This window comes from Alexandromys fortis, unplaced genomic scaffold, assembly GCF_014885135.2.
Source record: "Alexandromys fortis isolate MF-2015 unplaced genomic scaffold, M_Fortis_MF-2015_v1.1 scaffold_42, whole genome shotgun sequence".
NCBI classification, from domain to species: domain Eukaryota; kingdom Metazoa; phylum Chordata; class Mammalia; order Rodentia; family Cricetidae; genus Alexandromys; species Alexandromys fortis.
Window position 1 is genome coordinate 345,893 of NW_026067934.1, and position 27,411 is coordinate 373,303.

Sequence of the window (27,411 nt, forward strand, 5' to 3'; positions counted from 1 at the left end):
TATGTTAGGGTTTTTTTTTTTTTTTTAAAGTTATGTCACCACGAGCGGTCCCAAACTCATGATCTTAAAGTAAGCTCTGTCTCAGCCTTGCAAACTGGCAGTACAAATCAATCTATGGGTCACCATGTTAGGCTCTTCCGGGGTGTTATGTAGTCATGTCTTCAGGTTTTTTCCCCAGTATGAAAGAGAGCTAAGGGTTGAGGGGATGGGTACTGGGGTGTTGAAAACCACTCCTTTAGCCCTATGGACAAGGGCTGTATCTGGAAACACCCCTCATAATGTGACTATCTTAATGATGAAGCCCTTGCTGAGCGTGTGGGGAGCCGTGTTCCATCTCTTCATTCCAATGCCCCTGTATTGAAAACAAAACAACACAGAGAAAAAATAAAAAGTGAGATGCAGGTCAAGTCATGGTGACACACGCCTTTAATCCCAGCACTTGGGAGGCAGAGGCAGGAGGATCACTGTGAGTTCGAGACCAGCCCAGTCTACAGAGGGAGTTACACCACCACTGCCCGGCGTAAATACAACTTTTAAATGTGATACAGATAGTCTCCTCGGGTGCAAAGGAGTCTGTTGAAGAGATTCCCAATGGGCTTGGGGTTGCTGCAAAGGAGAGGAACCATCAACAGTGAGCAGAGGACAAGGCTCAGTTGGTTTATCTTGAGTTCCACGACTGAAATCTGTAAGGAGAGGAAGTTGCAGCTGTCTGGATCCTGCTTAGGGTTTTCAACCGAACTGCAGTGTGAGAGTGACTTCAGGGGATGTCGCCAAGAGCTGCCGATTAGCATGCGTTCCACTGTCCATTTAGAGGGTAGGAGACCCTAGGGGACACACACACGAACTGCTTTTCTTTTTTTGTTGTAGTCATTGTTGGTTTTTGTCTGTGTGTTGTTGTTATTTGATTTTTTGAGACAGGGTTTCTCTGTGTAACAGCCCTCGTTCTGTAAGCCAGGCTGGTCTTGAACTCAGAGATCTGCCTTCTTCTGCCTCTACCTCCTGAGAGCTGGAATTAAAGGAATGGTACCACCATGCCCAGCATCTCTGTGGTTTTTAAAAGAACCAACTATGATAGGCAACAGGTTGTCATTGAGGGGAAGTCTACAGGGTTAGGAACCCCATCCTGACTACCTGGTGGGGTCCAACTTCTAACCTCAAAAAGAGATGAAGAAAAGTATATTTTTTCTCTTCTGAGAGTCATAGCTCTGATTTTTGCCTCTAAGATTTTCACTTCAAATATTTTGTTATTGAAATACACTCCCATCAAAGAAGGAAGATGCAGAACAGAAATATATCACACACGAATCTAATATACTAGGTAATCATTATTAATATTTTCTCAGACACATCTTTAGTATTTATTTATAACAGTATTTTAAATTAATTTCTTGTTATTGTATCATATGGATGTTTTGCCTGCATGTATGTCTGTACACCACATCTCTGCAGTGTCCACAGAAGCCAGAAGTGACTGTCAGGTGTACTGGAATTGGGTATGGGTACCGGGAATTGAACCTGGGTCCTTGGAAGAGCATCCAATGTTCTTAGCTGCTGAGCCATCTCTCCAGGTCCTATAATCATATTTGTTGTGTGTATTTTTATTTGCCTCTAATAACATGACATACATACAATTACAATGCAATACATACATACAATACAATGTCCTATTCTAAGATGTTATTTCATTGGCTACAGAGTACCTGGAAAGATATTCAATGCCGTCAATAATTGTGAGAATGTAGAGAAGATCATATAATGTAGAGAAAAACACAAAGTCAATTTACACTGCCAGGAAGGTTAGCATCCAGAAAGCAGAAGCGACAAGTGTTGGTTGGGGTGGATGTGGTGTAATTGGGAACCTATAGCTTTCCAAAAGGAATGTAGATTGTTGCAGCTGCTATGAAAAACAGTTCGTCAGATCAAGGAGAGTGAAACGGAATTTCCATTTTATCCTTGAAGGTCTACTGGTTGTGTACACAGCACAGTGAAAACAAGTGTCTAGACACAAATATATATAGGGCTGTTCAAGGCAGCCCCATGACCAGACAGATGATAAAAGCCAAGTAAGGGGGAAGACTTCATTTTAGTTTGTGATCTCAGAGAGATTTTAGTCCCTCACTGAGAACTAACTAGGCTCCTCTCTCTGGGCTCTAGGTTTCATTGATAAAAGAATATAAAGAAAGCATGCAAATTGAGGTGGAGGATAATTTGACTGAAGTTTAGCAGAACTGCCAGGCAGGCAAGCTCCGAAACTCCACACAGACTGGAAGAAGAATAGAGAGAGGATAAGCAGGGTGAGGTGGTTTGAGTAAGAATGGCCTTCGGGCAGCACAGTAAGGGCTCTTGCACTCACAGAAACAGGTAGATCTCTGTGAGTTCAAGACCAGTCTGGTCTGTGTAGTGAGTTCCAGACAGCCAGGACTGTAGAGAGAGACCATTTCAATCACCATCATGCCCCCACCCCCTCGAAAAAAAAAAAAAGACTTAAAAGCCGCGGTGAACTGAGAAACTCTGAACGGGAAAGGTGACTGATAACACCTGAGGAAGTTTCTGTACTCCCTCTCCCTGTTGGCATCTATCACTTTGAGAGGTGAGGGGAACTGACCTGCAAATGTAATCTTCCACACCATGCCTTTCCACCCCAAAAAACGCAAAGCCTCTGTACTATGTGTAATGGATTAAATAAAAAATGCTGCAGGATCCCAGCGGCTGCAGCAGCAGAAACACTGTAGGTCCACAAGTGGTGGCAGCAGGCAGCTGGTAGAGGGTCCCAAGAGCAGCCTGTTCAATGCAGGGACAGCACAGTTCCCAGAGTGGCTGCAACAGGCCATGAGGAGAGACAGACAGATGGGCATGCTACGAGACCACGCAGCAGGTCTCTGAAGGCAGCTGGTCTGGGGCAGAGAGACACATGGCAGCGGGCGAGAGACAGAGACATGGATAGGCACACCATGCAGAGTGAGACTGGATATTTATTCAGTGGGTTATGAAAGGGAAGAGGGAGAAAAGGAGAGAAGAAGAAGAAGAAGAAGAAGAAGAAGAAGAAGAAGAAGAAGAAGAAGAAGAAGAAGAGGAGGAGGAGGAGGAGGAGGAGGAGGAGGAGGAGGAGGAGGAGGAGGAGGAGGAGGAGGAGGAGGAAGAAGAAGAAGAAGAAGAAGAAGAAGAAGAAGAAGAAGAAGAGGAAGAGGAAGAGGAAGAGGAAGAGGAAGAGGAAGAGGAAGAGGAAGAAGAAGAAGAGAGAGAGAGAAAGAGAGAGAAGGGAGAGATGGAAGCTGCCTCTTCCAGAGGAAGATAGAAAAGGGAGAATCTTGGGCTGTAAGCAGGGAGGAAGATCTGCTTGCCTCAGCAGACGGGGGAGTGGGTGGGGCTTGTCTCTTAAAGAGACAGAACAGACCATTACACTATGTACACTCAATCTTCACACCTGTGGAGAGACTGGTGTCTTTCAGTGTTCAAACTGAGGTGAAGTTCTCAGGAGTTAGGCACTAATTGTTAATATAAGTTATCCCTCAAGGCTTGTCTGCTGTTAAGAAGAAAATTTTGCTTCTTAGTTTGGCCTTTTTTATTGTTGACCTTTTTGTCCCTATGCAAGTATTTTTGTGTAGAACAGGAAAGGGAAGCAGGGACACAGGAAACTGGTGCAGATGTGACTGAAGGGGTGGTTACTGGGGAGGTGGCATTTTCTGGGTGATGTTTTAATTTGAAATGCACAGTTTCTGTGAAGGCCCAGCTTAGGGAAAGCCTTCAACATTGTGAGTCTTGTGGAAAAAGGGTTTCTGTATTCCCAAGGTTAGGTGAAAATGTTCAAAGGAAACCCTTACCCCAAACCAGGGCCACTTGACAGGCCCAAGTTGTCAAGAAATGTGCTGCCCATGGAGTTCCTGCAAAGCAACTAGCAGCTAACCCCTATTGTTATGATCTGCTGGCTTGGTCTGTCACTCGGGTACCCAGTCCCTTTAAGAGACAAGCCCTGCCTACTCCCCAACCCCACCCCTTTCCACCAAGGCAAGCAGATCTCCTGCCTCCTCCAACCTGAGCTCTCTCTCTCTTTCAGTCCCTCTTTTGAAGAGGTAACTACTGTCTCTCTCCCTCCACCTTTCTCCTCTGTCTGTCTGTCTGTCTGTCTGTCTGTCTGTCTGTCTCTCCTCTTTCCCTTTCTCCCCTTTCGTTTCCCCTCCATAACCCACTAAATAAACTCTATACCCAAACTCTCTCTGCATGGCGTATCTGTCTGTCTCTCATCCACCATGGTCCCACTACTGCTCTGCTGAGGCCTCTCGTGGGACTGGCTGCCCTCCTTGTGGGACTGGCCTTACCCCATTAACCATCTTTAAAAAAGAATAACACCTATTACATGCCCTGAAGCCCAGAGAGTCAACCCCCCACACATACTTATCTCTTACTTTGCAGTTGAAATAAGGAGTAGTTTCTATGTCAGGTGAAGCCAGGCCCTCCCCCTCTCTGCTCTCTATCACTTACACTGATCTCAGGCCCAGCTAAGCTCACTCTCCTGAACTGTGAGATACTAATTTGGGCTGCCACTCTCAGACTTATAAAAGTCTGCTCTTTTTGATTTGAGGTTGAACTGAGTATAATATTTCTTTTTTTTCCTCTCTCTACTGACTTTTTCTTTTTTTCTCTTTTGTTTGTTTTATTTTGTTGTTGTTTGTTGTTGTTGTTTTCAAGACAGGATTTCTCTGTGTAGCTCTGACTGTCCTAGAACTTGCTCTGTAGACCAGCCTGGTCTCGAACTCAGAGATCCACCTGTCTCTGCCTCCTGAGTGCTGGGATTAACAGTGTGAACTGCCACACCGGGTTTGGTGACTTTTCTTACAATGAGAAGGTCCCTTTGACCTTCCAAGTTATGTAGGCTTGGAGAATCAGAGATCCACCTCTGGTACAGGGGACGTGAGTGGGTTGCAGGCTTTTAGAATCCCATCCTTTTTTTTTTTAAAGATTTGTTTATTTTTTATGTATACAACATTCTGTCTCCATGTATGCCCACATGCCAGAAGAGAGCACCAGATCTCATTACAGGTGGTTGTGAGCCACCATGTGGTTGCTGGGAATTGAACTCAGACCTCCGGAAGAGCAGCCAGTACTCTTAACCACTGAGCCATCTCTCCAGCCCAGAATCCCATCCTTGCTTTTGGTCATTCACGGGTGATCCTCCCTAGGGCTTCATCTCAGTGTTAATATGTTCCTTCAGTTTGGGAGGAGGACCTTTTGTGTGTGTGTGGGGGGGGTTCCTTTCTTTTTAACAGCCTACTTATCTAGATGACATCAGGTATTTCCTTCTTTTCTCTCTGGATTCATTTTTTAATGCTGGCACCTTTTATTTGACCAGTGGTGGACAATACTGACAATCTAGGAACAATGCAGACTGTTTTGAATTTAGTAAAAAGATTGCAAGTCTGGGTGCAGTGAAAACACTCCATGGGTAGAACGAAAGCTTTATTGGTGCTCCCACTTCCAAGACTGTCTCACAGGGTTAGGGGAAGATGGGAAGACACATTCAAAATGGAGTGAGAGAAAGCGGATATTAGACAGTCAACAGGTGGGGGTCTAAGTTGTTAGGATTGACTGGGATCTAGATGATCCTACCCAAGGTAGTTGATCTTCAGGATGGATTAAGAGATGTTCCTGACAAACAGAATCCTGCCTTAGGAGATCTGTTCCTCTGGTAAATAGAAGCAAGCCTAGTTTACCCAATAAAACTCCTGTTTATTCAGCCAAAGTCTTTCTATTTAGGAAATTGTCACCACCACTGACATTTTGGGAAGATGATTTGAACCTAACAAAGATAAAAGTAGAATATTAGACAATTTACTAAACATACTGCCGTGGGGTCCGAGCTGACTGCCAGAGCAAAGAACTCACTGCTTTTACTGAGAGGATAGGGAAGACTTTTAGAGCAGTTGAGTGAGAGGATATTTAGTCTTACTGCCGGACCATTTGTATAGGTTCTATATTCTTTAAAGCATTTATTTATTTATTTATTTATTTATTTATTTATGAATGCTCAGTTTGCATTTATGCCTTTATGCCAGAAGAGAACATCAGATCCTTCTGGGACAGTTGTGAGTCACCATGTGGTTCCTGGGAATCGAATTCAGGACACCTGAAAGAGTTGCCAATGCTCTTAACCACTGAGCCATCTCTCCATGCCTAGGTTCTATATTTGAGAGGGAGAGGCTGGATTTTCTAGCAGCCAATAGTCTGTTTACACTGGCCACTGAGGGTCAGGTGCCATGTGTCATCCTTGGGAAGGTCAGTTATACATGCTCACAGTGGACACCGTTGTAGGGTATCCACCAGAGAAGACTGCTCAGACATGGTTTTAAGCTAACAGAGAATCTTTATTTGTCAGTCAGTGACTACACTGGGTGTTTGGGATCCCAGGTGAGCTTTTCTGCATAAAAACCATGTCCTGCGTGGACATACTTCAGTTAACAAGAACAGTTAGCCTAAAAGCAAGGATAGTGCATTTAGAGACTTTCCCAGAACTATGGACATTGGTGGTACTGTGTACATGCCGAGTTTTACAGCACGAATGGTATTTCCATCACAAACTCAGTTGTGGGCAGGTCTGGGGACCAACTAAAGTCTGGAGACCTGCTACATCATCATGAATCATGCGGTCAAGCTGAGCAGTCAGGGTCTAGTTTTTTATTATTATTCTTTTGAGACAAGGTCTAACTAGGTAGCTCTGGCTGGCCCAGATAGACCAGGTTGGCCTTGAACTCAGAGCTCAGGACTATCCCAAGTGTTCACAAGTCCAAATCCATGGCCTGTGCCAACACATCTAATATCTAATTTTAAATGTATTGGGATTTTATGCTGTTATTTTGAGCCAGTTTTTCACTATAAACTCTACTTCCTCTCCGACTGGAATAATTGTCATTGCTTGTGTATTTTTATGTTATTGGTTGAATATGGGATTGAGAAAACCTTGGGAATCTCCCTCATTCCAAATTCTGAGGTGGAAAAAGACAAGTGTAATAAGAAATAAGTCAGTAAAGGAAAACAAACAAAAAATAGATTTAGTTAGACCTTGAAACAGCATGTGTTGGCTGTCAATTTGACTACATCTAATCCGGATCTTTTGGGTGGGAAAACACATCTATAATCTAGTTTTGTTGTTTGTTTTGGTTTTGTTTGAGTTGAGAAAAGGCATACTTTTAATCCAGATCTTTAACCCATATCTAAACTAGGTTGAGCTTCTGCTAGAAGCCTATATAAGGACGTGGGAGAAGGAAGCTTTTGCTCTTTGCCTGCTTCCTCTTGCCTTGCTAGCAAGCCCATTCCTTCACTGGCATTGGAGCCTGCCTCTTGGGATTCTAGTATCTACTGAAGACCAGCTGAGACTTTCAGCCTGTGTACTAAGCAACTACCGGATTCTTGAACTTTCTGTTCATAGCTAGCCACTGTTGGATTGGATTAGCCAGACCACAGCCAATAAATGATTCTAATAAATCCCCTAATATACATATGCACACACACACACATTGCTGTGGACTATTTGTTTAACTAACACAATGTGTTGCATTCTTTTATGTTGTATTTGTTTAACTCTGTGAAGCTGTGTTACTTTGCCTGTCTAAAACTCCTGATGTTCTAATAAAGAGCTGAACAGTCAATAGTGAGTCAGGACAAAGGACAGGCAGGGCTGTCAGGCAGAGAGTATAAATAGAAGAAGAAATCTGGGAAAAGAAACAAGAGAGATCAAGGAGCAAGGAAAGAAGGGGCCTGCCACCAAACCAGAGTAAGAGTGGAAGTAAGATTACAGAAGTAAGAAAAGAAAAAAGTCCAGAGGCAAAAGGTAGATGGGATAATTTAAGAAAAGCTGGCAAGAAAGGAGCCAAGATAAGGCTGGGCATTCATAAGAAAGAATAAGACTCCCTGTGTAATTTTTTGGGGAGCTGGGTGATGGGCCCTCAAAAGAGTGAAAAAACAAACATGTTGGCATTCCAACCTGGGACTAGAGTAAAAGAAAATCCAACAACATCATATACATATGTGTGTGTTCTGTTACACTAAAGAACCCTGACTATCACTCAGTGAGAGCAGACATTTATTGGTCTGAGAAATTGAGACCTCCAAACCTGAACACACCGCACAGGGGCTGAGAATCAATTTTTGCAGTAGAGCAGGGAGGGGGAGGTCGGGCTTCAAGAGGCTCAGAAACTGATCCCCCCCCCCCCCCCCGCCTTTCTCTTTCTTTTTCCCTGTTAATCGCAGGGTGAAGGTTAAACCAGATTACCTGATTTTGTAAATTCCATGGATGGAAGGCTTGCTGCAGTCTTGGGCAGGTTGGTGATGGGGTTGTGGGGTGATGGGGGCAGGGCATTTCCTTTAATGAGGCCCGCCCTCCTTCTCCAGCAGGACCAGCCTATTCAAGGCGGTCCTTTGAGTTGTCTCCATGGTCACCGAGTCTGGAATTCTTTAAACTCTTGCTGTCATAGCACTCTGAGGGGGAAGAAGTAGGAATTGTCCCGAGCAAGTGGAGACCAGAACAAATTATGCTTAAGTAATAGTAATTATTTCCCCCCGACAGGGACAGAAAGCTAGGACCTAGAGTGTGTGATTTGCTCACTATTTCGCCTAGGAAAACTTGTGTCTCCTGTCACTAGAGCTCCAGGACCTGAGCCAAGGGCTTGCTGGCCTATCAGAATAAAGGTTATTACTTTAGTGCCAGAAGTGTCCAATGAGGAGTATGCTTCTTAGGTGAGGGAATTTGCCTAACCTAGGTCTGTTTCCTTAACCCCGAACATTAGGCATGTTTGTGTTCTTAGCAAGTATGTCCTAGATCCCGGGGCTAGAAATCAGAGTCGCCTTCACTGACAACAGGAGCGCAGGAGGATACAAGGACACTCCTTGGCTGGAAATGGTACGTTCGGTCCGAATCTTGGATATGGGGCGGAGGGATGCTGAATATGGAAGCTGCTTTGGGAACCGGCCTTCCAAGGCAGCCGAGTCTGCAGCTGAGTCTCCTCTGGCTCCGGGTCCGATTGGGTGGTGCTGGGTCCACAGGCAGAACCGCGGTCCTGTCCGTTGCTGAGCGCTCAGTGCTGCGGCGTGTCGGGTCAGTGGGACGCCCGCAGCCTTTCCTGCAGTCTGGGCGGTGTCGCCAGAAGGCTGTGCGGAACCAGCCTGGGAGTTGGACCGGGGCTCAGGTGCGGGTAGGTGGGGGTGGAGTTGCTTAGATAGTGAAGGTTAAGACACTGGTTCTGTAGCTGCCTTCTCCGTCCCCTAAAATCTCGCCACGCTACATGCAGTGTCCCAGAGAATCAGTGACTCTCGAAGTAAAGAAAAAAGAAAAGGAAAGGAAAAAGGAAAAGGAGGCAGACTCTTATCTCAACTGACGGAAACCGATTTTTTTGAGCATCGAGTGGGACCAATCTTTCTGGAACAAAGATTGAATGCCCTTAGAGCAGTGGTTCTCAACCTTCCTAAGGCTGCAACCTCTTAATAGCGTTCCTCATGTTGTGGTGACCGCCCCTCCCACACACACACCATACAACTATTTTCGTTGCTACTTCATTACTGTAATTTTGCTACTGTTATGACTCCTAAGGTAAATGTCTGATATGCAGGATATCTGATAGGGGAACCCTGCACCATTGGACCCCTAGGGGGTCCTGACTAACGTTGAGAAAGGCTGCCTGAGAGGATGTGGGGGACATGTATATACACAAAGGTAGCCACCAGGAAGTTAGAGATATTTTTCTTTCTGGTTTGACTGGGAGCAGAGGGAGTTGTTTTCAACAAAGATATATCTTCAGGACAAGAGGAATGGTCAAGCCAGGGTTGAGCAATTCTTTATGGCTAGGGGCTATTGGCCAGCGCAGCCTGACTCAGTTACTCATGGCCAGAGACTTTTACCCACCCAAAGAGCAGCTGCATTTAAAATGGGAAAACCAAACCTTTGTAGACTCTTGAATTTTGCCTTCCCATCTGTAATGACTAGATGCAGGATGGCTTAGAGTTATAGCTCTAATCTTTGTTATTGGTTGGTTGGTTTCTCCAAACAGAGTTTCTCTGTGTAGCCCTGGCTGTCCTGGAACCCGTGTTGTAGACTAGGCTGGCCTAGGTCTCAGACATCCACCTGCCTCTGCTTCCCAAAGCTGGATTTAAAGGGGTGCACCGCCACACCCTGCTCCTGGGCTCTAGTCTTTGTCAACCCCGCTACTCTTTCACACTGCCAGTTTTTTGGTTGGGTCTGGGGACACTGAATATTCCTGAACCCACCCTAAACCTTCTCGAGCAGGTAAATTCCCTCACTCCTCCAGAGATAAAGGTTGTTTCTTCCTTCAGGACTTCAACATGGCTGCCTGTGGCAGATTCCCCCAAAAAAATCTCTCCTCGGCTCCCTTTCTGCCAAACCTGTAACTGCTCCTTTGTGTTCTTGAACTTGGCATTCCCAACCTGTGCCCCAAGTCAGGTCCAGCCAATAAAAAGAACCAAGTTATTAGCGAAAAGCAGAAAAAGACGAGTTCAGTGTCTGTGAATACAACGGTTGCAGTAAAGAAACCAGAATAGAGCTGCTCTGTGGGGGAAGGAGGAAAATGTTTATTACAAACTGCCCAGGCAGGAAAACATAGAGAACCTAAGGGGGGAAATTTCCAGGGTTTTAAGGGAAGATGTGTCTGGAGGGAGGGGAGCCCCTGACCTGGGATAGGCTGCTGTTAAAGGTATAACTGGTATCTGTGTGTAGGAATAGAAGGAGCCTAGAGGCTAGCATAGACATTGGTATGCTAAGAGGCACCAAAGGCATATGTGAATGGAAAAGCCATAGGGCCCTGTTGCCAGCCGTAATGAGGATTTCATGTTTAAGCAGGTGAGAACTGTTTTCTCAAGTTCCCGAGGGAATGTTGGCTTTTGTCAAAATGCTAAGCTTTGGGAAAGTGAATTTCATAGGACTAGTCAATATGGACATTGGGAGAGGAGCAGAGAGATCTAGGGAGGCCCCTAAATCTGTTTTCAGGGCCCTGAAGTGAAAAAGTTTAAAGAGGACCAAGGACTAGCATATGCAATGCAGGTCAAGGTGAGGTCCCACCCCCCCTCATTGACCCATCTTTGCTGGGCTTCAGTCTCTTCCTGGCAGGGGGTCTGACAAGTGTTAGAAGGGTATGAAATCCCTTTCTGAGAGACAAGCTCCCCTCTCTGATTGGCACCTTTTCCTTCTTTCAACTTGAGATTCCTGAGAAAACTCCCTTGGGTTGGGGGGGTGTCCATTATTTCAGGGTCTTTAGAATATCCTCAGTTCTGCCAGGCAGGTTACAGTCAGAATTTATTGACCACTCATTTTCACCAGCATTGGTGGTGGTGGTGGTGGTGGTGGTAATTTACCGAATAAGCCAGACGTTGCTTTCTACCTAGGCAGTGGCAATCCCAGTGCTTTTATTCCAATCTTTTAACTTGTTTGTGTTGTGAGACTGAGTCTCACAATGTAGTCTTGCCTGATCTGGAATTCATGATTAGAGACCAGACTGACTTGAAACTTAAAGATCTGTCAGCCTGGTCTCCAGAGTACTGAGGCTAAAAGGTATGTGCCACCATGCTTGGCCTTTTGTCCTAAATTTGTTGTTGTTGTTTGTTTGTTTGTTTTAAGACAGCATCTGCTCACTCTGTGCCCCTGGCTGGCCTACACCTATGTAGGTAGAGGAGGCTGGCATTGAACTCACAGAGCTGCCTGCCTGGCTCTCCCTCCCAAGTGCTGGGGTGAAAGATGTGCACAGCCACACCTGACCCTTTTATCCCAGTTTGAATCACTAACACTAACCAGCAGATCACACATTGGCAGTTCACACAGTGACAGGCAGCTCAGGCCACAGAATGGTAGGAAATGGATAAGAGGCTGCAGGGAACAGAGTCTGTGCTGAAGTCCCAGGTGGGGAGCTGAGGGAGGCCTAAGGGGAAGTCTGGAGGGACCAGAATTCTCAGCAGTGCAGGTGTGGAAGTGTCAATTGCCTGCTTGGGGGTGGGGGGGGGGCAGCAGGCTGTGGGATGGGGAGTTGGAAGTGGGCTGAGTGTTTGGCCATGAAGAAACTGCTGGAGCAAGGTTGGGGTGGGGGACATGGTTAGCAAGGAGTTGAGAAGTTTCCTGGCCTTTGACAGCTGACCCTGTTCTGACTCACCCCTGCCACACTTTGGTGTTTTACAGTCTCAGGTTAGGGGGTTCCATCTGTTGTGGCTCAAAAGGGGCCGTGTCTGGCGTTCTGGTATGATTTGGTATATTTTCCGGCGTTGTTACTTATTGGTGTAGTTAATGTCTCTTGGCGTGCTGGCAGATGGTGGGTGTTTGCTTAGGTAAACAAGCTGTTCTTCTGTAAGGTCCCCTCTTTCTGGGTCCTGATACTCTGTGTGTCACAAATCAGATCAAGATTGCAGGCTCTGTCACTAAGGTGTTGTTCAGCATAGCAGTAACCAAGAGCAGTCCCTTCCCATTTCCCTCCTTGTCTTTAGGAGAGTCTCAGATTCAAGGGCTGTTTCCTCTAATTCTGTGATCTGTGCCCTTGGGCCCAGAATTCTTAGGACTGGGAATAAATCTCTAACTTTCCCAGTGTTTCTGCATTGCCAGACTCACTGAAAAGGGATGGGTGAGTGGACTTGGCCTCTGTCATAATTGTCACTGTCCTTGGAGTCTTTCCAACTCTTGTTTTAAAAAGCAAGTTTGTGATGGAGCTAGGCCATGATGACATGTGGAAGGAGAGAGTTGCAGTAAGGAGTAGGCCCCAGTGGTATGTCTGCAAGCTTCTCTACAGTTTGACTGAAGAGGGCTGTTCTCTCTTAGGGAGGAGAAAACAGAGCTAAGTATGGGAAAACAGAAGGAAGGAGAAGATGGGGAAGGTATGATGGAGGGTGTAGTAGTCAGCCGCTAGATCAGACAGCAGTTTTCTCTGAGGTCATCCTGTCTTTGGGGTTACAGTGAGGAATGAGCAACTCTATGATCAGAGTGGGTGTTGGTCAGCGGTCACTGGCATGAAGAGGACAAAAAGAAATCTACTTAAGTATTGTCTGTCTTCTGTTGAGTTTAGTGTTTATTGAAGCTAAAAGTTTCCAAGCCCTGTTGGGAGTGAAAACAATATTATTAGGATGTTTGCAGTGTTTGTTGTCCCACGTTAAAGGCACAGTGAGGCAAATAATAACACATGGAGTTGGTACCTGTAGGGGTTCTGGTATTTGAACTTGGGTCCTCCAGAAGAGCAGCAAGCCCTCTTCACCACTGAGCCATCTTCAGCCCAAAGACCTCTCTCTTAGACCAGTGATTTCTCTTTGTTTTCCCCCAACAACATTGAGAGCAGAGCAAGCACAACCCCTGTGTTTCTCTTTCCCTGCTGGTCTCTGAGTTAGAGATACCTTCGTTCCTTGTCTATAATCACTTCCCGTGATCCTGTTGGAATATCCTTTTTTTTTCCTTCTTGTAACAATGTTCTTCAATTTAAGGCTGAGTCTCCTGAACATGGGGGATGCCCTGTAGTTCTCCGACCCAGAGTCGCTCCGTTGGAAATAGGCAGCTTTCCCTCTGCTAGCTGCCTGGTTAGGACTGGAACATCGCGCACACTTCTTCCCCATGCCGTGATCTCTCCTGACTTGGTCGTGTGCATGCTGTCAGTCTCTCTGAGTTCTTATGTGCTCAGCCCTGTTGTGTTTGGAGGATGTCGGTCCCTTGGCGTCACTCAGTACCCTTGGCTCTTAGAACAAGTATTTTTCCACCTCCTCTTCTGCATAGATCTCTGAGCCTTGAGAAGGAGGCATTTGAGTCCATGTTCTCGGCGTGATTTTTATTGTTTTGTTTTGATAGTTTCCCCCTTTTTGTTTAAAAGAGAGAGAGAGACAGATTTAAAACTGGAGGGATAGGGAAGTGGAGATGATCAGGGAAGAGGGAGTGGGGAGGGAAAAAATATGGTCAAAATATTTTGTATGAAAAATTAAGATTTATTTTTATTTGTGTATATGTTTGTCGTATGTGTGTGCGTATGTGTGTGCATATGTGTGTGTGCCTGTCTACATGTCTGTCTGCGCGTGTGTATGGGAACCCAAGAAGGCCAGAAGAAGGTCTTGTTGGATGCCTATCATTAGAGTTGGTTCTGGGAAACCAATCTTGTCTGTTAGAAAAGCACCGAGCTCTTTCGCCCAGTAAGCCATGTTTCCCATCGCTGAAATATTATTGTTCTTTTTTCTTTTCAAGATTTATTTTTGTCTGTTTATTTGTTTGTTTGTTAGTGTGTGTGTGTGTGTGTGTGGTTTTTCAAGACAGGGTTTCTCTGTAATGGTCTTGCCTATCCTGTAACTCACTTTGTAGACTAGTATTGCCTTGAGCTCACAAAGCTCTGCCTGCCACTGTCTCCCTATTGCTGGGTTTAAAGGTATTTGCTACTACACCCAGCAATTTATTTTAATTTTTAATGACATATATGTTTTTATCTTTGTGTGAGCATGTGCAGATGAGTGTGGTTGCCAAGAGAGGAACAGGCATTTTATCCCTCTGGAGCTGGAGTTTTAGGCAGTGGTGAGTTACCTAATACGGGTGCAGGAATTGGTCTCGGGTCCTTTGGTAGAGCAGCATGGCTTCTTACCCATTGGGCTCTCCCTCCAGCTCCTATTCGTCCTCTTTTCTACCTGTAAAACAGAAATTTTAAAAACGCTTTAAAATATTTTGTTTTCTCTGTGGGTGCTTTACCTGTATAAATGTGTTTGGGCACATGGTTTTTGCAACCCTCTTGGAGCCAGGAGAGGGCATTGGAAATGGCGTTAGGTGCTGTGAGTGCTGGGAAAGGATGCAGATCCACTGGAAGGGTAGCCTGTGCTCTTAACCACGGAGCTCCTCACCAGCCCCTTGCCACTTTTTTGAATTGCAAAGATTGTTATATTTTTTTTAAAAACGTAATAGTGGTTATATTCAGCTCCTCCTGGTGTAGCTATTTCTTAATCAGCACATTGACTGATATCATAAGCATCTAGTAATATGGACTCTGGGAAATTAGAAGATGACATATATAATAAACATATATATATAATTATAGTAAACTTAATCATATGTATTTTATTGCCTTCTTTGTTTTTCAAGATGGGGATTCTCAGTGTTATCAGCCTTGGCTGTCCTGGAATTCACCTTGTAGATCAGACTGCCTGCCAAGGGCTGGGATTAAAGGCATGAACCACCACTGCCTGGTTGAGTATTTTGCTTTAATATGTGTTCCAGAAATTTTAGAGATGACATGTTGCCATGTTGATGAATTAGAACTCTAAGAAGATGTAACATCTTTCTGTTGTTTTGTTTTCCATCAGATTTCTAAAATAAAAATGGTGTCATGGGCTAGTAAGATGGCTCAATTGGTTGGCAAACTGGCACACCCGAGAAAATAGGAATCTCAGTTGAGGAATTGGTTCCACCAATTTGGCCTGTGCACAGGCCTGTGAATGTCTTCAGGGCATTTCCTTGGTTGTTAATTGATGTAGGAGGGCCCACTCCAATGTGGGTGTTGCCATCCCAGGTCATGGGGGCCTGATTTGGACAGGGAGGATAGCACAGCAAGCCAGTGAGCAATGTTCATCTCTGCTCTCTGCCTCAGTTCTTGCCTTGGCGTTCCTTCCTTGAGCCTTCGGCCTTGGCTTCCCTCAATGATCAATTGTGAACTGTAATCCATATAATCACTTATCTGCACAAGTTGCATTTGGTCATGGTGATACAGCAACAGCAAGTAAAATAGGACACTAATAAATGTAATTAGTTGTCACGGGGCCTATTTGGTGGTTGACTAAAAACAAACCAAAGAATCCAGATACATACTTTGTAATACAGAGTATTACAGTCACAGTTAGTGCAATCACAGAACAAGTATTAAGGTTTCTAACCAGTTGTAAGAAGAAGTATTAACCATCTCAGCAGGGAAAGACTCTTGCTATGCAACCATGATGGGCAGAAGTCAATCTCTAGAACCCTTGCTAAGATAGGAAGAGAGAACCAAGTCCCACAAGTTGTTGCTGATCTTCACTAGAGCGCTGTGGTGTGCTCACGCTCACCCCATTCATACTCTCCAAGCACAGCACACTAAGTCAAGGTTTTAGAAAGATGCACAGATACTGTCCACCAAATCAAGTGATATATCCTTTTCATCTAGAGAGGATGCTGGATTTTAAACAAATTGCATCCCTCTGATAATCCCGTGAAATTGTTGCTAGACTCTTAGGGAGAAGATGGTGTCGTTTTTAACTTGGGGTACAGTTGCCATCTACTATTTGAGAAATCTCCCTAATTCTTCACAGCTATGGAGGAAGGGATCATTCTAGATCTCACTTCCCATTCACTGGGAGAATTGTTTTGTCCAGCATTTCAAAGTACACACCTTTTTTATTAATTCATCATTTATTATTTATTTATATTTTATTTATTTATTTTGTGGCAGGGTTTCTCTGTATAGCCCTGGATGTCCTGGAACTCCCTCTGTGGATCAGGCTGGCATCAAACTCAGAGATCCACCTGTCCCTGCTTCCCAAGTACTGGTATTAAAGGTGTGTGCCACCACCGCCTAACAAGCACACACATTCTAAGGACAGTTGCTATTGAGTCCCTGGTGAGTAGTAGACAATCAGATTTTGTGATGAGAGTTGTTTAGGAAGATGAGATGCAGAAAGAGAAACTAACAAAATTATCTGCACCAGAGCTCGTGCTGTCCTGATGTCTCTTTCCCAGAAAGCTCCAGTTTACTTGTAGCATTTGTGTTTGGGGAATCTTAGTCTGTATGAGCAGAACAGTGTGATGACCGAGACAACGTAAACACTTGTGGAACATAGTGTCATGTCAACTTCTTATTAATCCTGTGTGCATCTCCAGTACCATGAGGCTGACTGTCCTGGAAATATATGTGTGTGCTTTTAGGAGCCAGTGACCTTTGAGGATGTGACCGTGAAGTTCACCCGGGGGGAGTGGGCTCTGCTGGATCCATCCCAGAAGAAGCTGTACAAAGATGTGATGCGGGAAACCTTGAGGAACCTGGCTTCTATAGGTACCTGAGCATTGCCTTTTCTAGTCCACCACAGGACAAGTGTTTCTAGTTTATCCGTGCTGATGTATGAATTGGATTATGGAAAGGGGATGGGTGTGAATATGTCAGATGGGATCACTTATACTTTCAATTTAGCTGTTGTCTAATTTTTTCTGTTATTAATATTTCTTAACGATTTCTCTCATTCTGCATTTTAGGAAACAAGTTGGTAAACCAGAAGGTTATAAACGAGTATGAAAATCTCTGCAGAAAATTAAGGTAATTTGTTTCCCAAGCCACATTTTATAGTTCTGTTGTGCTAGGACATTTTATGAAGAAGTAAAAGATGTATTTGATATCCAGCATCAAACTAATTTTGTCTCAGGAAATTTTTTCCAAAAATTAAAATGTGTTAAGTATCAGCAAAGTCCATCGCAAACTAGAATATGATGATGTCACGTGTCATGTGCTGTCATAGTTCATATACTTGATGCCATTCACAGTATCTTAGTTTGGTTTTGTATCGCTGGGATGAAGACTATGAACCAAAGCAACTTGGAGTGGAAATGGTGAGTTTTCCCTTGCAATTTGAAGTCCATGATCAAGGGATATCAGGGCATAAAGTCAAGCAGGAAGCTCTGCGTGTGACCTGAAGGCAGAGGCTGTGGAGGAATGCTGATTACTGGCTTGTTCAGTTTGTTTTCTCATACACTTCCTGACCCCCTTCCCAGGAGTGGCATTGCCCACAGTGAACTACACACCTTCACATTGATCATCAATCCAGAAAATGCTCCACGGGCTTGCTTACAGGCCAGTTTGATGGGGGCATTTTCTCAACTAAAGTTCCCTAGGTTTTGTCAAGTTGACAAATTACTAACCAGCAAAATGTAGCTGGAGACTGTGTGTTCATTTCCTGGCTGCCCAGACCCAAATAATCACAGAGAAACTATATTAGTTAAAATGCTGTTTGGCCTATTAGCTCAGGCTTCTTATTAACTAACTCTTACATCTTAAATTAACCATTTCTATTAATCCGTGTATCAGCACGAGGCTGTGGTTTACTGGTAAAGGTCCAGCATCTGTCTCCTTCAACAGCTACATGGAGTCTCTCATACTCTGCCTGCTCTCTATATCTCTTCCACCCTGGCTATATTCTGCCTGCTATAGGCCAAAACAGCTTCTTTATTAGCCAGTGGTAATAAAACATATTCATAGCATAAGGAGGAATCCCACATCAGCAAAATTGACTCCTTGTCTTCATTACACACAGAGACCTCAGTGTTAAACCCTAACCTGCCCTTTCTGTTTGTCCACAAGATGTCATGGTAATATTGATATCACAATTTAAAACATTAAAAAACAGTCTTAATAAATGTCAACAGTTTAAGTCCAAGTTCTTAAAAATTCAGTGTTTCTTACAAAAGTCGAAAGTTACCAAACTGTGGGCCCCTACAATATCCAAAAAAATATTTAATCAGCTACATACTTTTTTTTACTCTAGGAGGAAAGAACCAGGGCATCGTCAAAATCAAGGCAAATCAAAACCGATTTCCAGCAGTATAACAGTCAGTGTGCCACATCCAGAGCTGAAACACCAGCTCCAGTTCCCCACCTCCGTGACTGGCAGCTCAAACAGATCATCTGTCAGACTCAGGCCAGTTCCACATTATCACGTACGGTCCTGAATGGTTGTCCATCCTACTGGTATCACCAATGTGCTAAGGTGTCCACTGTACCCGAGGCCCCGCCTTTTCCTACGTAGACAGAGCAAAGGCTTTATTTGCCTTATGTGTCCCGATCATAGTCCGTCATTAAGGGATGTAAAAGCAGGAGCTCAGGGCAGGCCAGGGGCCCAGAGACAGGGACTGAGACAGAGACCGTGGAGGAAACTCCTTTCTCACTTGCTCTCCTGGGCTTGCTCAGACTGTTTCCTTTCCTTTTCTTTCTTTCTTTCCCGTTTTCTTATATAATCAGGACCACCTGGTGCCCGGGGCCAATACCACCCGCAGTGGCTAGTCTCTCCCACAATGCTGATGGATCACGAAAATGCCCCCACAGATATGCCTAAAGACAATCAAATGGAGACATTTCCTTAGCTGAGATTCTACACTGTGATAAGTTGACAGAAAACTAAGCAGGGAACACTTCAGCATTTCAAATGGGATACAGAGGGACCAAAAGATTGCCTAGCCAGTATTAAGGCTGTCCATGCAATCACAATGGCCTGAGTTCAATGACCAGAACCCATATAAAGTGGCACATATCTGTAATCCCTATACTTCTAAGAGAGACCCTCCTTCAGCGACATGGAAGGAAACAGTACTCCTGAAAGATATTGCGAGCTTCTTTTTTGTACTGTAGCACACATGCATATCCACAAACACAATAAATGGACACATTGTTCAAACTTAATGTTGTATTGATTTATCCCCCAGTCATGGAGCCAAATGGGGAATGGCTAATTGTCAGTTTATTTCATGCACATGCAAGTATTTAAGAGAGAAGATGATTTTGACTAATACCATTGCACATCCAAACCGTGCATAAGATTTGGATTGAAATTTGTATGGAAATGCTGTGTAAGTATTTAATGTTCTCAGGAAGACATACCCCACCATTCATGAATAGCATTGTTTTTGTTATAGCTGTCCTCAAGTGGTCTTTGAAAGCATTGCAGCCCAAACATGTTACAAACTTTTCCGAACATGAAACCAACATTTCTTTCCTTCAGTCATTAGTAAACAAAGTCTTAGTCATGTGCTCTTCACCTGTTTTGCAGCAGTCAACTGGTAGAGAAATTCCGTGACTGTAAAGAAAGTCTTCAGTGTCCAGAAGTCTTCAGCTGTATTCCAGAGCCTTCTGTGAACCTGAACTCTTGTCCAGGACTTGCCACGCATGAAAAGCATGTGTGTGAAGAAGGAAGCATTGGACGTTCATCTCTAGGTGTGCCCCTGAACCATCAGGAAGGACAGAAACCTCACAAAGACCAGGACTATGGACAGAAGTTGTATAAACATAAGGGGTTTGAAGGCAGCTCCAGTTCTCCTCTGTCCCTTCAGACACATAAAAGTGCTCACACTGGAGGGAAACCTAAAAATAAGGAGTGCAAAGAAGACCTTCTTTGTCTCCGATCTGTTCAAACAAATGAAGAACAAGCCCATGCAAAAATATCTTACGCTCACAAGCAATGTGGAAAAGGCTTCACCCATCCCAACCCTTTACAAAGGCATGAGAAGGTTCACAGTGTTAAGAAGCCCTATGTGTGTGAACAGTGTGGGAAAGGCTTTGCTCGGTTAGGTAACCTTTTAAGACATCAGACATCTGGCACTGGTGAGAATCCTCTTCTGCCTAATCATTATGGGAGAACTTTTCCTCGTTTTGCTTGCCTTCGAAGACGTATGGGAATTCGCAGTGGTGACAAACCCTATGTGTGTGATCAGTGTGGGAAAACTTTCCTTGATTCTACTTACTTTCGAGTACATAGAAGGATTCACACTGGTGTAAAACCGTATGTCTGTCAGCAGTGTGGAAAAGCCTTCACTGCTTCTCGTTACCTTAAATCACATGAACTGACCCACACTCGGGAAAAATCTCATGTGTGTAAGCAGTGTGGAAATTCCTTTACCTTTTGGTATCAATTCCAGAAGCATAAAGTAATTCACAGTGGTGTGAATCCCTATGTTTGTAAACAATGTGGGAAGGGCTTTACCTATTCCAGTTCCCTAAAAACACATGAAAGAATTCACACTGGCCAGAAGCCCTACGTGTGTGAGCACTGTGGGAAAACCTTTGGTAGTTCTGGTAACCTTAAAAGACATGGAAGTACTCACACTGGAGAGAGGCTCTATGTCTGCAAGCAATGTGGGAAATCTTTCAATAATCACAGTTCCTTTCAGTTCCATAAGAGAATGCACGCTGGGGATAACCCCTACAAGTGTAAGCAGTGTGGGAAGGATTTAGCGTCTTCGTCGTCCCTTCAGAGCCATGAAAGGAATCACTCTGGAGAGAAGCCCTTTGTGTGTTTGCAGTGTGGGAAAGGTTTCAGTTCTGACAGTTCTCTTCGCAAACATAAAATAATGCATAGTGAGGAAAAGCCCTACGTGTGCAAGCAGTGTGGGAAAGCTTTCCGGCGCTTCTTTGAGGTTCGAGTACATGAACGAGTCCACAGCAGCGAGAGACCCTACCAGTGTGAGACGTGTGGTAGGGGCTTTTCCAGTGTAACTCATCTGCGAAGACACGCACCAATTCATGGCAGAACCAATAAAGATCCTTGTAAATAACCCGAGGCAGTCTTCTCTTGCTTAGCTCTCACAGAAACCAAAGGACGGGAAACAGCTCATGCTATCAGTGTGGGAAAATGCCCAGCAGTTTCTAGAGAAGCTATTCTTTTGAATCGATGTGGCTTTAGTTCTAGAAGTTCCCTTCAAATACCGGAGAAAAGCTGCAAGGAACGTGATAACGTCTTTTGTGTTCTTTTCATTATGGAGAACATCCAAAATAGCTCACACTGGAAAAAAAAAACCTTATGCACACAATGTAGACAGCCTTTAGTTCTTAAGGGGCCCTCAAAAGACATTGTAGTAGTCATTTTGGAGAGAAACCCTTCATGTATAATGTGGTGGCTTGAATAAGAATGTTCCAGACATGTTTATATATTTGAATGCTCAAGTCCCAGGGAGTGGCACTGTGGGCAAGAATTAGATGTAGCCTTGTTGGAGCAGATGGGAACTTTCTAGAGGAAGTGTGACACTGGAGGTGGACTCTGAGCTTTCAAAAGCCAGGCCAGATCCACTCACTCTTCCTCTGCACCTATGGTTCAGGGTGTAGCTTCAGCTACTGCTCAAGTACCATGGTCCCAGACATGCTAATAATGGACTAAGTCTCTGAAGCTGTAAGTAAGCCCCCAATTAAATGGTTTGTCTTATAAGAGTTGCCTTTGTCATGATGTCTCGTCACAGCAATAGAACAGTGACTAAGACAGGGAATCTTATGAGTCTTTGATTTATCCTTTTTTTTTTTTTAAAGATTTATTTATTTATTATGTATACAGTATTCTGTCTGCATGTATTCCTGCAGGCCAGACGAGGGCACCAGACCTCATTACAGATGGTTGTGAGCCACCATGTGGGTGCTGGGAATTGAACTCAGGACCTCTGGAAGAGCAGTCAGTGCTCCTAACCTCTGAGCCACCTCTCCAGCTCCCACATTTATCCTTTTGTAGAAATGAAAGAACTCACTGAGGGTAGCCTAAAGTACAGAATTTGTGAGGTCTCCTTTATCATTTTGGTAGCGTTTGAAAGAATGTATTGAGAGAACTCCTGGCATTGGAAAGCTTGTGGGAATATTTCTTGGTCCAACTCAAAATTTAAGAAATAGCAAGGTTTGGGAAATAAGTTCCATTAAAGGAGATACTTGATTTTAATGGGACAGTCTCACCCACTGAGTCTGAGTGCAGGTGGTCAGCCATGCTGGGTGGGCCGAGATCCACTTTGAATGTCACTACTAGGTGTGGTGGCACAAGCATGTAGTCCTACTTGGGAAGCTAGTAAGAAGGATCCCAAGTTTCCAGAACCGTCTGGACCATATTTTGAGTTTCTGGTATTCCCAGGGAAACTGGGTTCCCTTTTTGGAAATTATATCTTGTTAATCATACACTTTAACCCTTGAACCCAGAAGAAATCTCTGGGACTATTTTTTAAACTTGGAGTGAGTAGCAACCTACCAGGCAAGCTATAGGTAGTTGTATTATGTTTCCCCAAACTCTTTGCCTCTCTCCCCCACCTCTGTGTTTGTGTGTGTGTCTGTCTGTCTGTCTTGTCTGTCTGTCTCATCATCCTTCTTCCCTTTCCAACTTTTAAAAAATCATGAGTAGTGTTTTGCCTGCATCCATGTCTGTCCTGCATATGTGTATCTGATGCCTGATGAGGCATTGGGCCCCCTGGAACTGGACTTACAGATAATTTTGAGCCTCCCCGTTGGGGTTCTGGGAATTAAACCTAGATCCTCTAAAGAGCAGCCTATGCTCCTAACCATTGAGCCATCGTCTTCCTATCCCCTCTTGGCTTCTTTGAAGTAGGCAATAGCTAGATAATAGCTGCTAGCTTAACTTTTATTGTAGCCCAGAATAACTTCACATTCGCTTACAATGCTCCTGTCTTATTCTATAACCACATTTTGAAGTAGTATTTTGACAGGAAGTATATGTCCTCATTAAAAAATACACAGCAAAAAATATTTATTTTCCCATTACTTCACGAAGACCAGGAATATGAACAGAAGTTGTATAAACGTAAGGGGTTTGAAGGCAGCTCCAGTTCTCCTCTGTCCCTTCAGACACATAAAAGTGCTCACACTGGAGGGAAACCTTCTAAAAATAAGGAGTGCAAAGAAGACCTTCTTTGTCTCCGATCTGGTCAAAGGAATGACGTCATGCCCATGCAAAGAAGTCTTACGTATGTAAACAGTGTGGGAAATGCTTTTCATATCTCGATTTCTTAAAAACACATGAAAAGATTCGTTGTGGTAAAAATACCCGTGTATGTGAACTGTGCGGGAAAGGCTTCGTTAGGTTAGGTTACCTTATAAGACATAAAATAATAATTCACACTGTTGAGAGGTCTTCTGTATGTAATCATGATGCAAAGTCCTATGTGTGTAATCAGTGTAGGAAAACTTTTTCTCATTCTGCTTCCCTTCGAAGACACACAAGAATTCACACTGGAGAGAAACCGTATGTATGTAAGCAATGTGGGAAAGCCTAAACTGTATGTATGTAAAGATTGTGGGGATGCCTTCAGGCTTTTGATTCAGTTGCAAAAGCATGAAGCAATTCACAGTGGCGTGAATCCCTTTGTTTGCAAGCAATGTGGGGAAAGCTTTACTTGTTCCAGCTCCCTAAAAACACATGAAAGAATTCACACTGGTGAGAAGCCCTATGTGTGTGATCACTGTGGGAAAACCTTTGCTTATTCTAGTACCCTTAAAACACATGAAAGAATTCATACAGGAGAGAGACCGTATGTATGCAAGCAATGTGGGAAAACCTTTCATTATTCTTTTTCTCTTCAAAGACATGAATAAATCCACAAAAGAGAGAGACCCTATGAGTGTAAGCAATGTGGGAAAGCCTTTAAGTATGCTTTTTATATTCAAATACAGGAAAGACTCCACAGCAACAAGAGACCCTATGAATGTAAGAAGTGTGCGAAAGGATTTATATCTTCTAATCAGCTGGAAATACACGGAAGAACTCACACTGGAGAGAGACCTTATGTATGTAAGAAGTGTGGGAAGGGCTTCTTAACATCATACCATTTGGGAAGACATGCACTAATTCATAGAAAAAATAAAGATATTTGTAAGTAACATGAGACAGTGTTCTCTTTTTTAATATACTTTTTAAAAGGATTTACTAATGATGTATACTAGTGTCCTGTCTGCATGTATCCCTGCCCGCCAGAAGAGGGCACCAGATCTCACTACAGAAGGTTGTGAGCCACCAAATGGTTGCTGCGATTGAACTCAGGACTTCTGGGAGAGCAAACCTCTGAGCCATCTCTCCAGCCTGAAACAGCCTTCACTTAATCAGCTCTCACAGAAATCAAACTACACGAGAGTGAAAGTTTATGTTTAAAATGTGGGAACATGTCATAGTGGAGAGAAAGAAGTGGGGTTTTGTTGTTGTTTTTTTTGTTTGTTTGTTTGTTTTGGTTTTGGGTTTTTGGGTTTTGAAAACAGGGTCCTGATTGTCCTGAAACTTATTCTGTAGACCAGGTTGGGCTTAAACTCAGAGAGATCCACTTGCTTCTGCTTCCCAGGTGCTGGGATTAAATGTGCATGCCACCACAGCAGAGCTTGAGAAGCTATATATTTTTTTAATTTGATGTGGCTTTTAGTATTAGAAAGGCTACAAGTAATGAGGGAAAGTCATCTTCATTCTTTTAATTGTGAAAAAGGAGTAAAATAGCCCACACTGGAGAGAAACCTTATGCACGCAATGGAGAAGGTCTTTAGTTCTCTCAGGGCCCTCAAAAGATATTCAAGTTAATATTTGGGAGAGAAATTGTTCATACATGGGAAATCTTCCAAATTTTTCAATTATCCCAGGTTTTTTTTTTTACAGACATGAATATGCTCACGGTAAATTAATAAAGGATTTGTAAAATATTCATTACCAGTTTTATAACACTTAAAAGAATGTATCTTGAGAACTCATTGTTGCAAAATATGTGAGAAAATTTCTTGGATCAACTCAAAACTTAAGAAATAACAAGGTAGGGAAACAAGGTTGATTAAAAGAGACAATTGGGGTCAGGCAGTAGTGATGCTCATTTTTAATTCCAGCACTCAGTAGGCAGAGGCAGGCATATCTCCAGGACAGCCAGGGCTACACAGAGAAACTTGAAAAACGAGAATTGGGTCCAGGGGATTGTGCAAAGATGGGGGAAGATCACCAAAGTCTAATAAATCAGAAGCAAACTTTATTCCAGAAACCAGAATCCAAGAAAAAATAAAAAATCTCCATGGACCACAAAAAGCTTCTCAGCTAGCTGAGACCACAGCCAGAGATGGATTTGCAAGGCTGTGGCAAAGGCTGGTTTCTGAACCAACCTTTTTCTTTTTCTACTAGGGGCACCAGGCATTAGGTCTGAACAAAGGAATTTTTGCAATCTCAAGGTAAAACTCAGATACAGATTGCCTTACTTTACAATCTTTATTAGCAGAGTTTTTCAATTAAACTAGTGTTTGTACTTAATCTGTTGTCTTCCTTGGTACTTCCAGGTGGTGTTTACTGAAGCCCTGCGCTCTCCCCTTTGATGCTGCCAGTTTCACACAGCAGGGATAATGCGTAACCCAGAGGTCACATATCTATTTCTTAAAAGTTGACTCAGCTCATATCCGTAGGCTAGCTCTCAGTTTGCAGAGAGATGCCTTGGCCTTGTAAATAGAGTTATGGGGTTATAAAGCGGAATAACCCACTGTTAATAGTTAATCCTTAAGCTGCTGAGAAAGCTGCTGACAGTCTGTTCTCATTCTCCTAGGCTTACAACTTTATATTTCTTTATTTCTACATTCCTGTTTCTGGAATCTACATTTTTATTTTTATATTCTTCTTGGACTCTTTAGTTGACACACATGTGCACTCACTTCAGATCTAATTTTCTGCTATAAGAATGACAAAAATCTGTGCCATATCAGGTGTAAGAGCAAATACTGGAGAAGTCCCTTGAAAATCCCTTAGGCTCATTCTGACAAATGCCAGCAATACAAAGGACTGAACACTTTTGTGTGTGTGTGTGTGTTCCTTTGCTTTATCCAGAAAATACATACTGTGAATGAAACGTCATATTTTGCTATTCTAAGTTGACCCTGAATTGGCCATCTTCTGGCATCAGCTTTCCCGATGTTCCCAGGCAAGGTGTCAGCCTCCACATCCAGCAGTGTAGTTCATTTTTAAAGATCCATGTCTGGGGTCCAGATTTCTAATCCATCCATGTAGGTGAAGTGGAACGATCACTTTCACCCAGCAGGGGAGACCTTCATCTCAAAAGAAACTCATGAGAATAAAGCAAAGTATAATGATATGATCTTGTCGTTTGCTGAAGAGCTAGTGTGTAAGTTTAATGAATGATGTGTTTTTATGCATGAGTTAGTTTTATCTTTCATCTGGTTTTGTTTTATTTAGCAGCCCATTGATATTTTAATATGTAAGTATTTATTAATACTGTTTTATTATGCCAGGCAGTGATGGTGTGTGCCTTTAATGTCAGCACTTGGGAGGCAGAGGTAGGAGGATCTCTGTAAGTTGAAGGCCAGCCTGCTCTACAAAGCAAGTTCCTGGACAGCCAGAGCTACATAGAGAAACCTGTCTTGCAAAAAAAATTAACAAAATAAAAACAAACAACAAAAAAGTATTTTGTTCCATCAATTTAGTTGGTAGGCCATTGATATTTTTAATGAATATTGAGATTATTCTTCTGGTTTCATGGGGCAAAGTCTGACATCCTTGGCTATAGCCTCATTCATTTTTGCTTTTGTTGGTATTGGGTTTTTTTGTTTTGTTTTTGAGACAGGCTCACACTGTCTAGCACAGGATAACTTAACATTCACAACGTAGAGGAGGCTAGCCTTGAGCTCCCAGAGATCCAATTACGTATGCTTCATGAATGTCTAAGTCATTATTTTCCATGAATTAAAAAGCCACTTAAACATTATACATGGTGTGTGTGTTAGTGAGTTATGAACATGTTTTATTGTTCTATTACACCGCTTTCTCTCTTGAAAGGGGGTCAGAGCTGGACTGGCAGTCAGGAAGATGTGATTTATTACCTATCTGTACCAATATAGCTCTGAGGATAAAAGCAGGCTTGTGATGAAAACCTGCCTTCTATGTATGTACTAGGGATTCAGGCTCAGTTAC

At 43.5% G+C, this 27,411-nt stretch overlaps 1 protein-coding gene and 1 pseudogene across 4 annotated transcripts; both read left to right on the forward strand.

Moving 5' to 3' along the window:
- The first annotated feature begins 8,497 nt into the window (after positions 1-8,497).
- On the forward strand, positions 8,498-24,356 carry LOC126504028 (zinc finger protein OZF-like). 4 transcript variants are annotated; one of them, XM_050146012.1, is made up of 7 exons: positions 8,498-8,890; positions 15,074-15,177; positions 16,413-16,580; positions 16,886-17,012; positions 17,210-17,270; positions 19,771-20,321; positions 24,150-24,356. In XM_050146012.1, the coding sequence occupies exons 3-7, from the start codon at positions 16,434-16,436 to the stop codon at positions 24,179-24,181; spliced, it is 918 nt and encodes a 305-aa protein (XP_050001969.1). In that variant the 5' UTR covers positions 8,498-8,890; positions 15,074-15,177; positions 16,413-16,433; the 3' UTR covers positions 24,182-24,356. The 4 variants fall into 4 exon arrangements, with proteins under 4 accessions (XP_050001969.1, XP_050001966.1, XP_050001967.1 ...); XM_050146009.1 differs by lacking the exon at positions 24,150-24,356 and having other exon boundaries at positions 8,504-8,890; positions 19,771-21,906; XM_050146010.1 differs by lacking the exons at positions 16,413-16,580; positions 24,150-24,356 and having other exon boundaries at positions 8,508-8,890; positions 19,771-21,902.
- LOC126504034 (zinc finger protein 14-like) lies at positions 22,094-24,356 on the forward strand (annotated as a pseudogene).
- Positions 24,357-27,411: the final 3,055 nt, after the last annotated feature.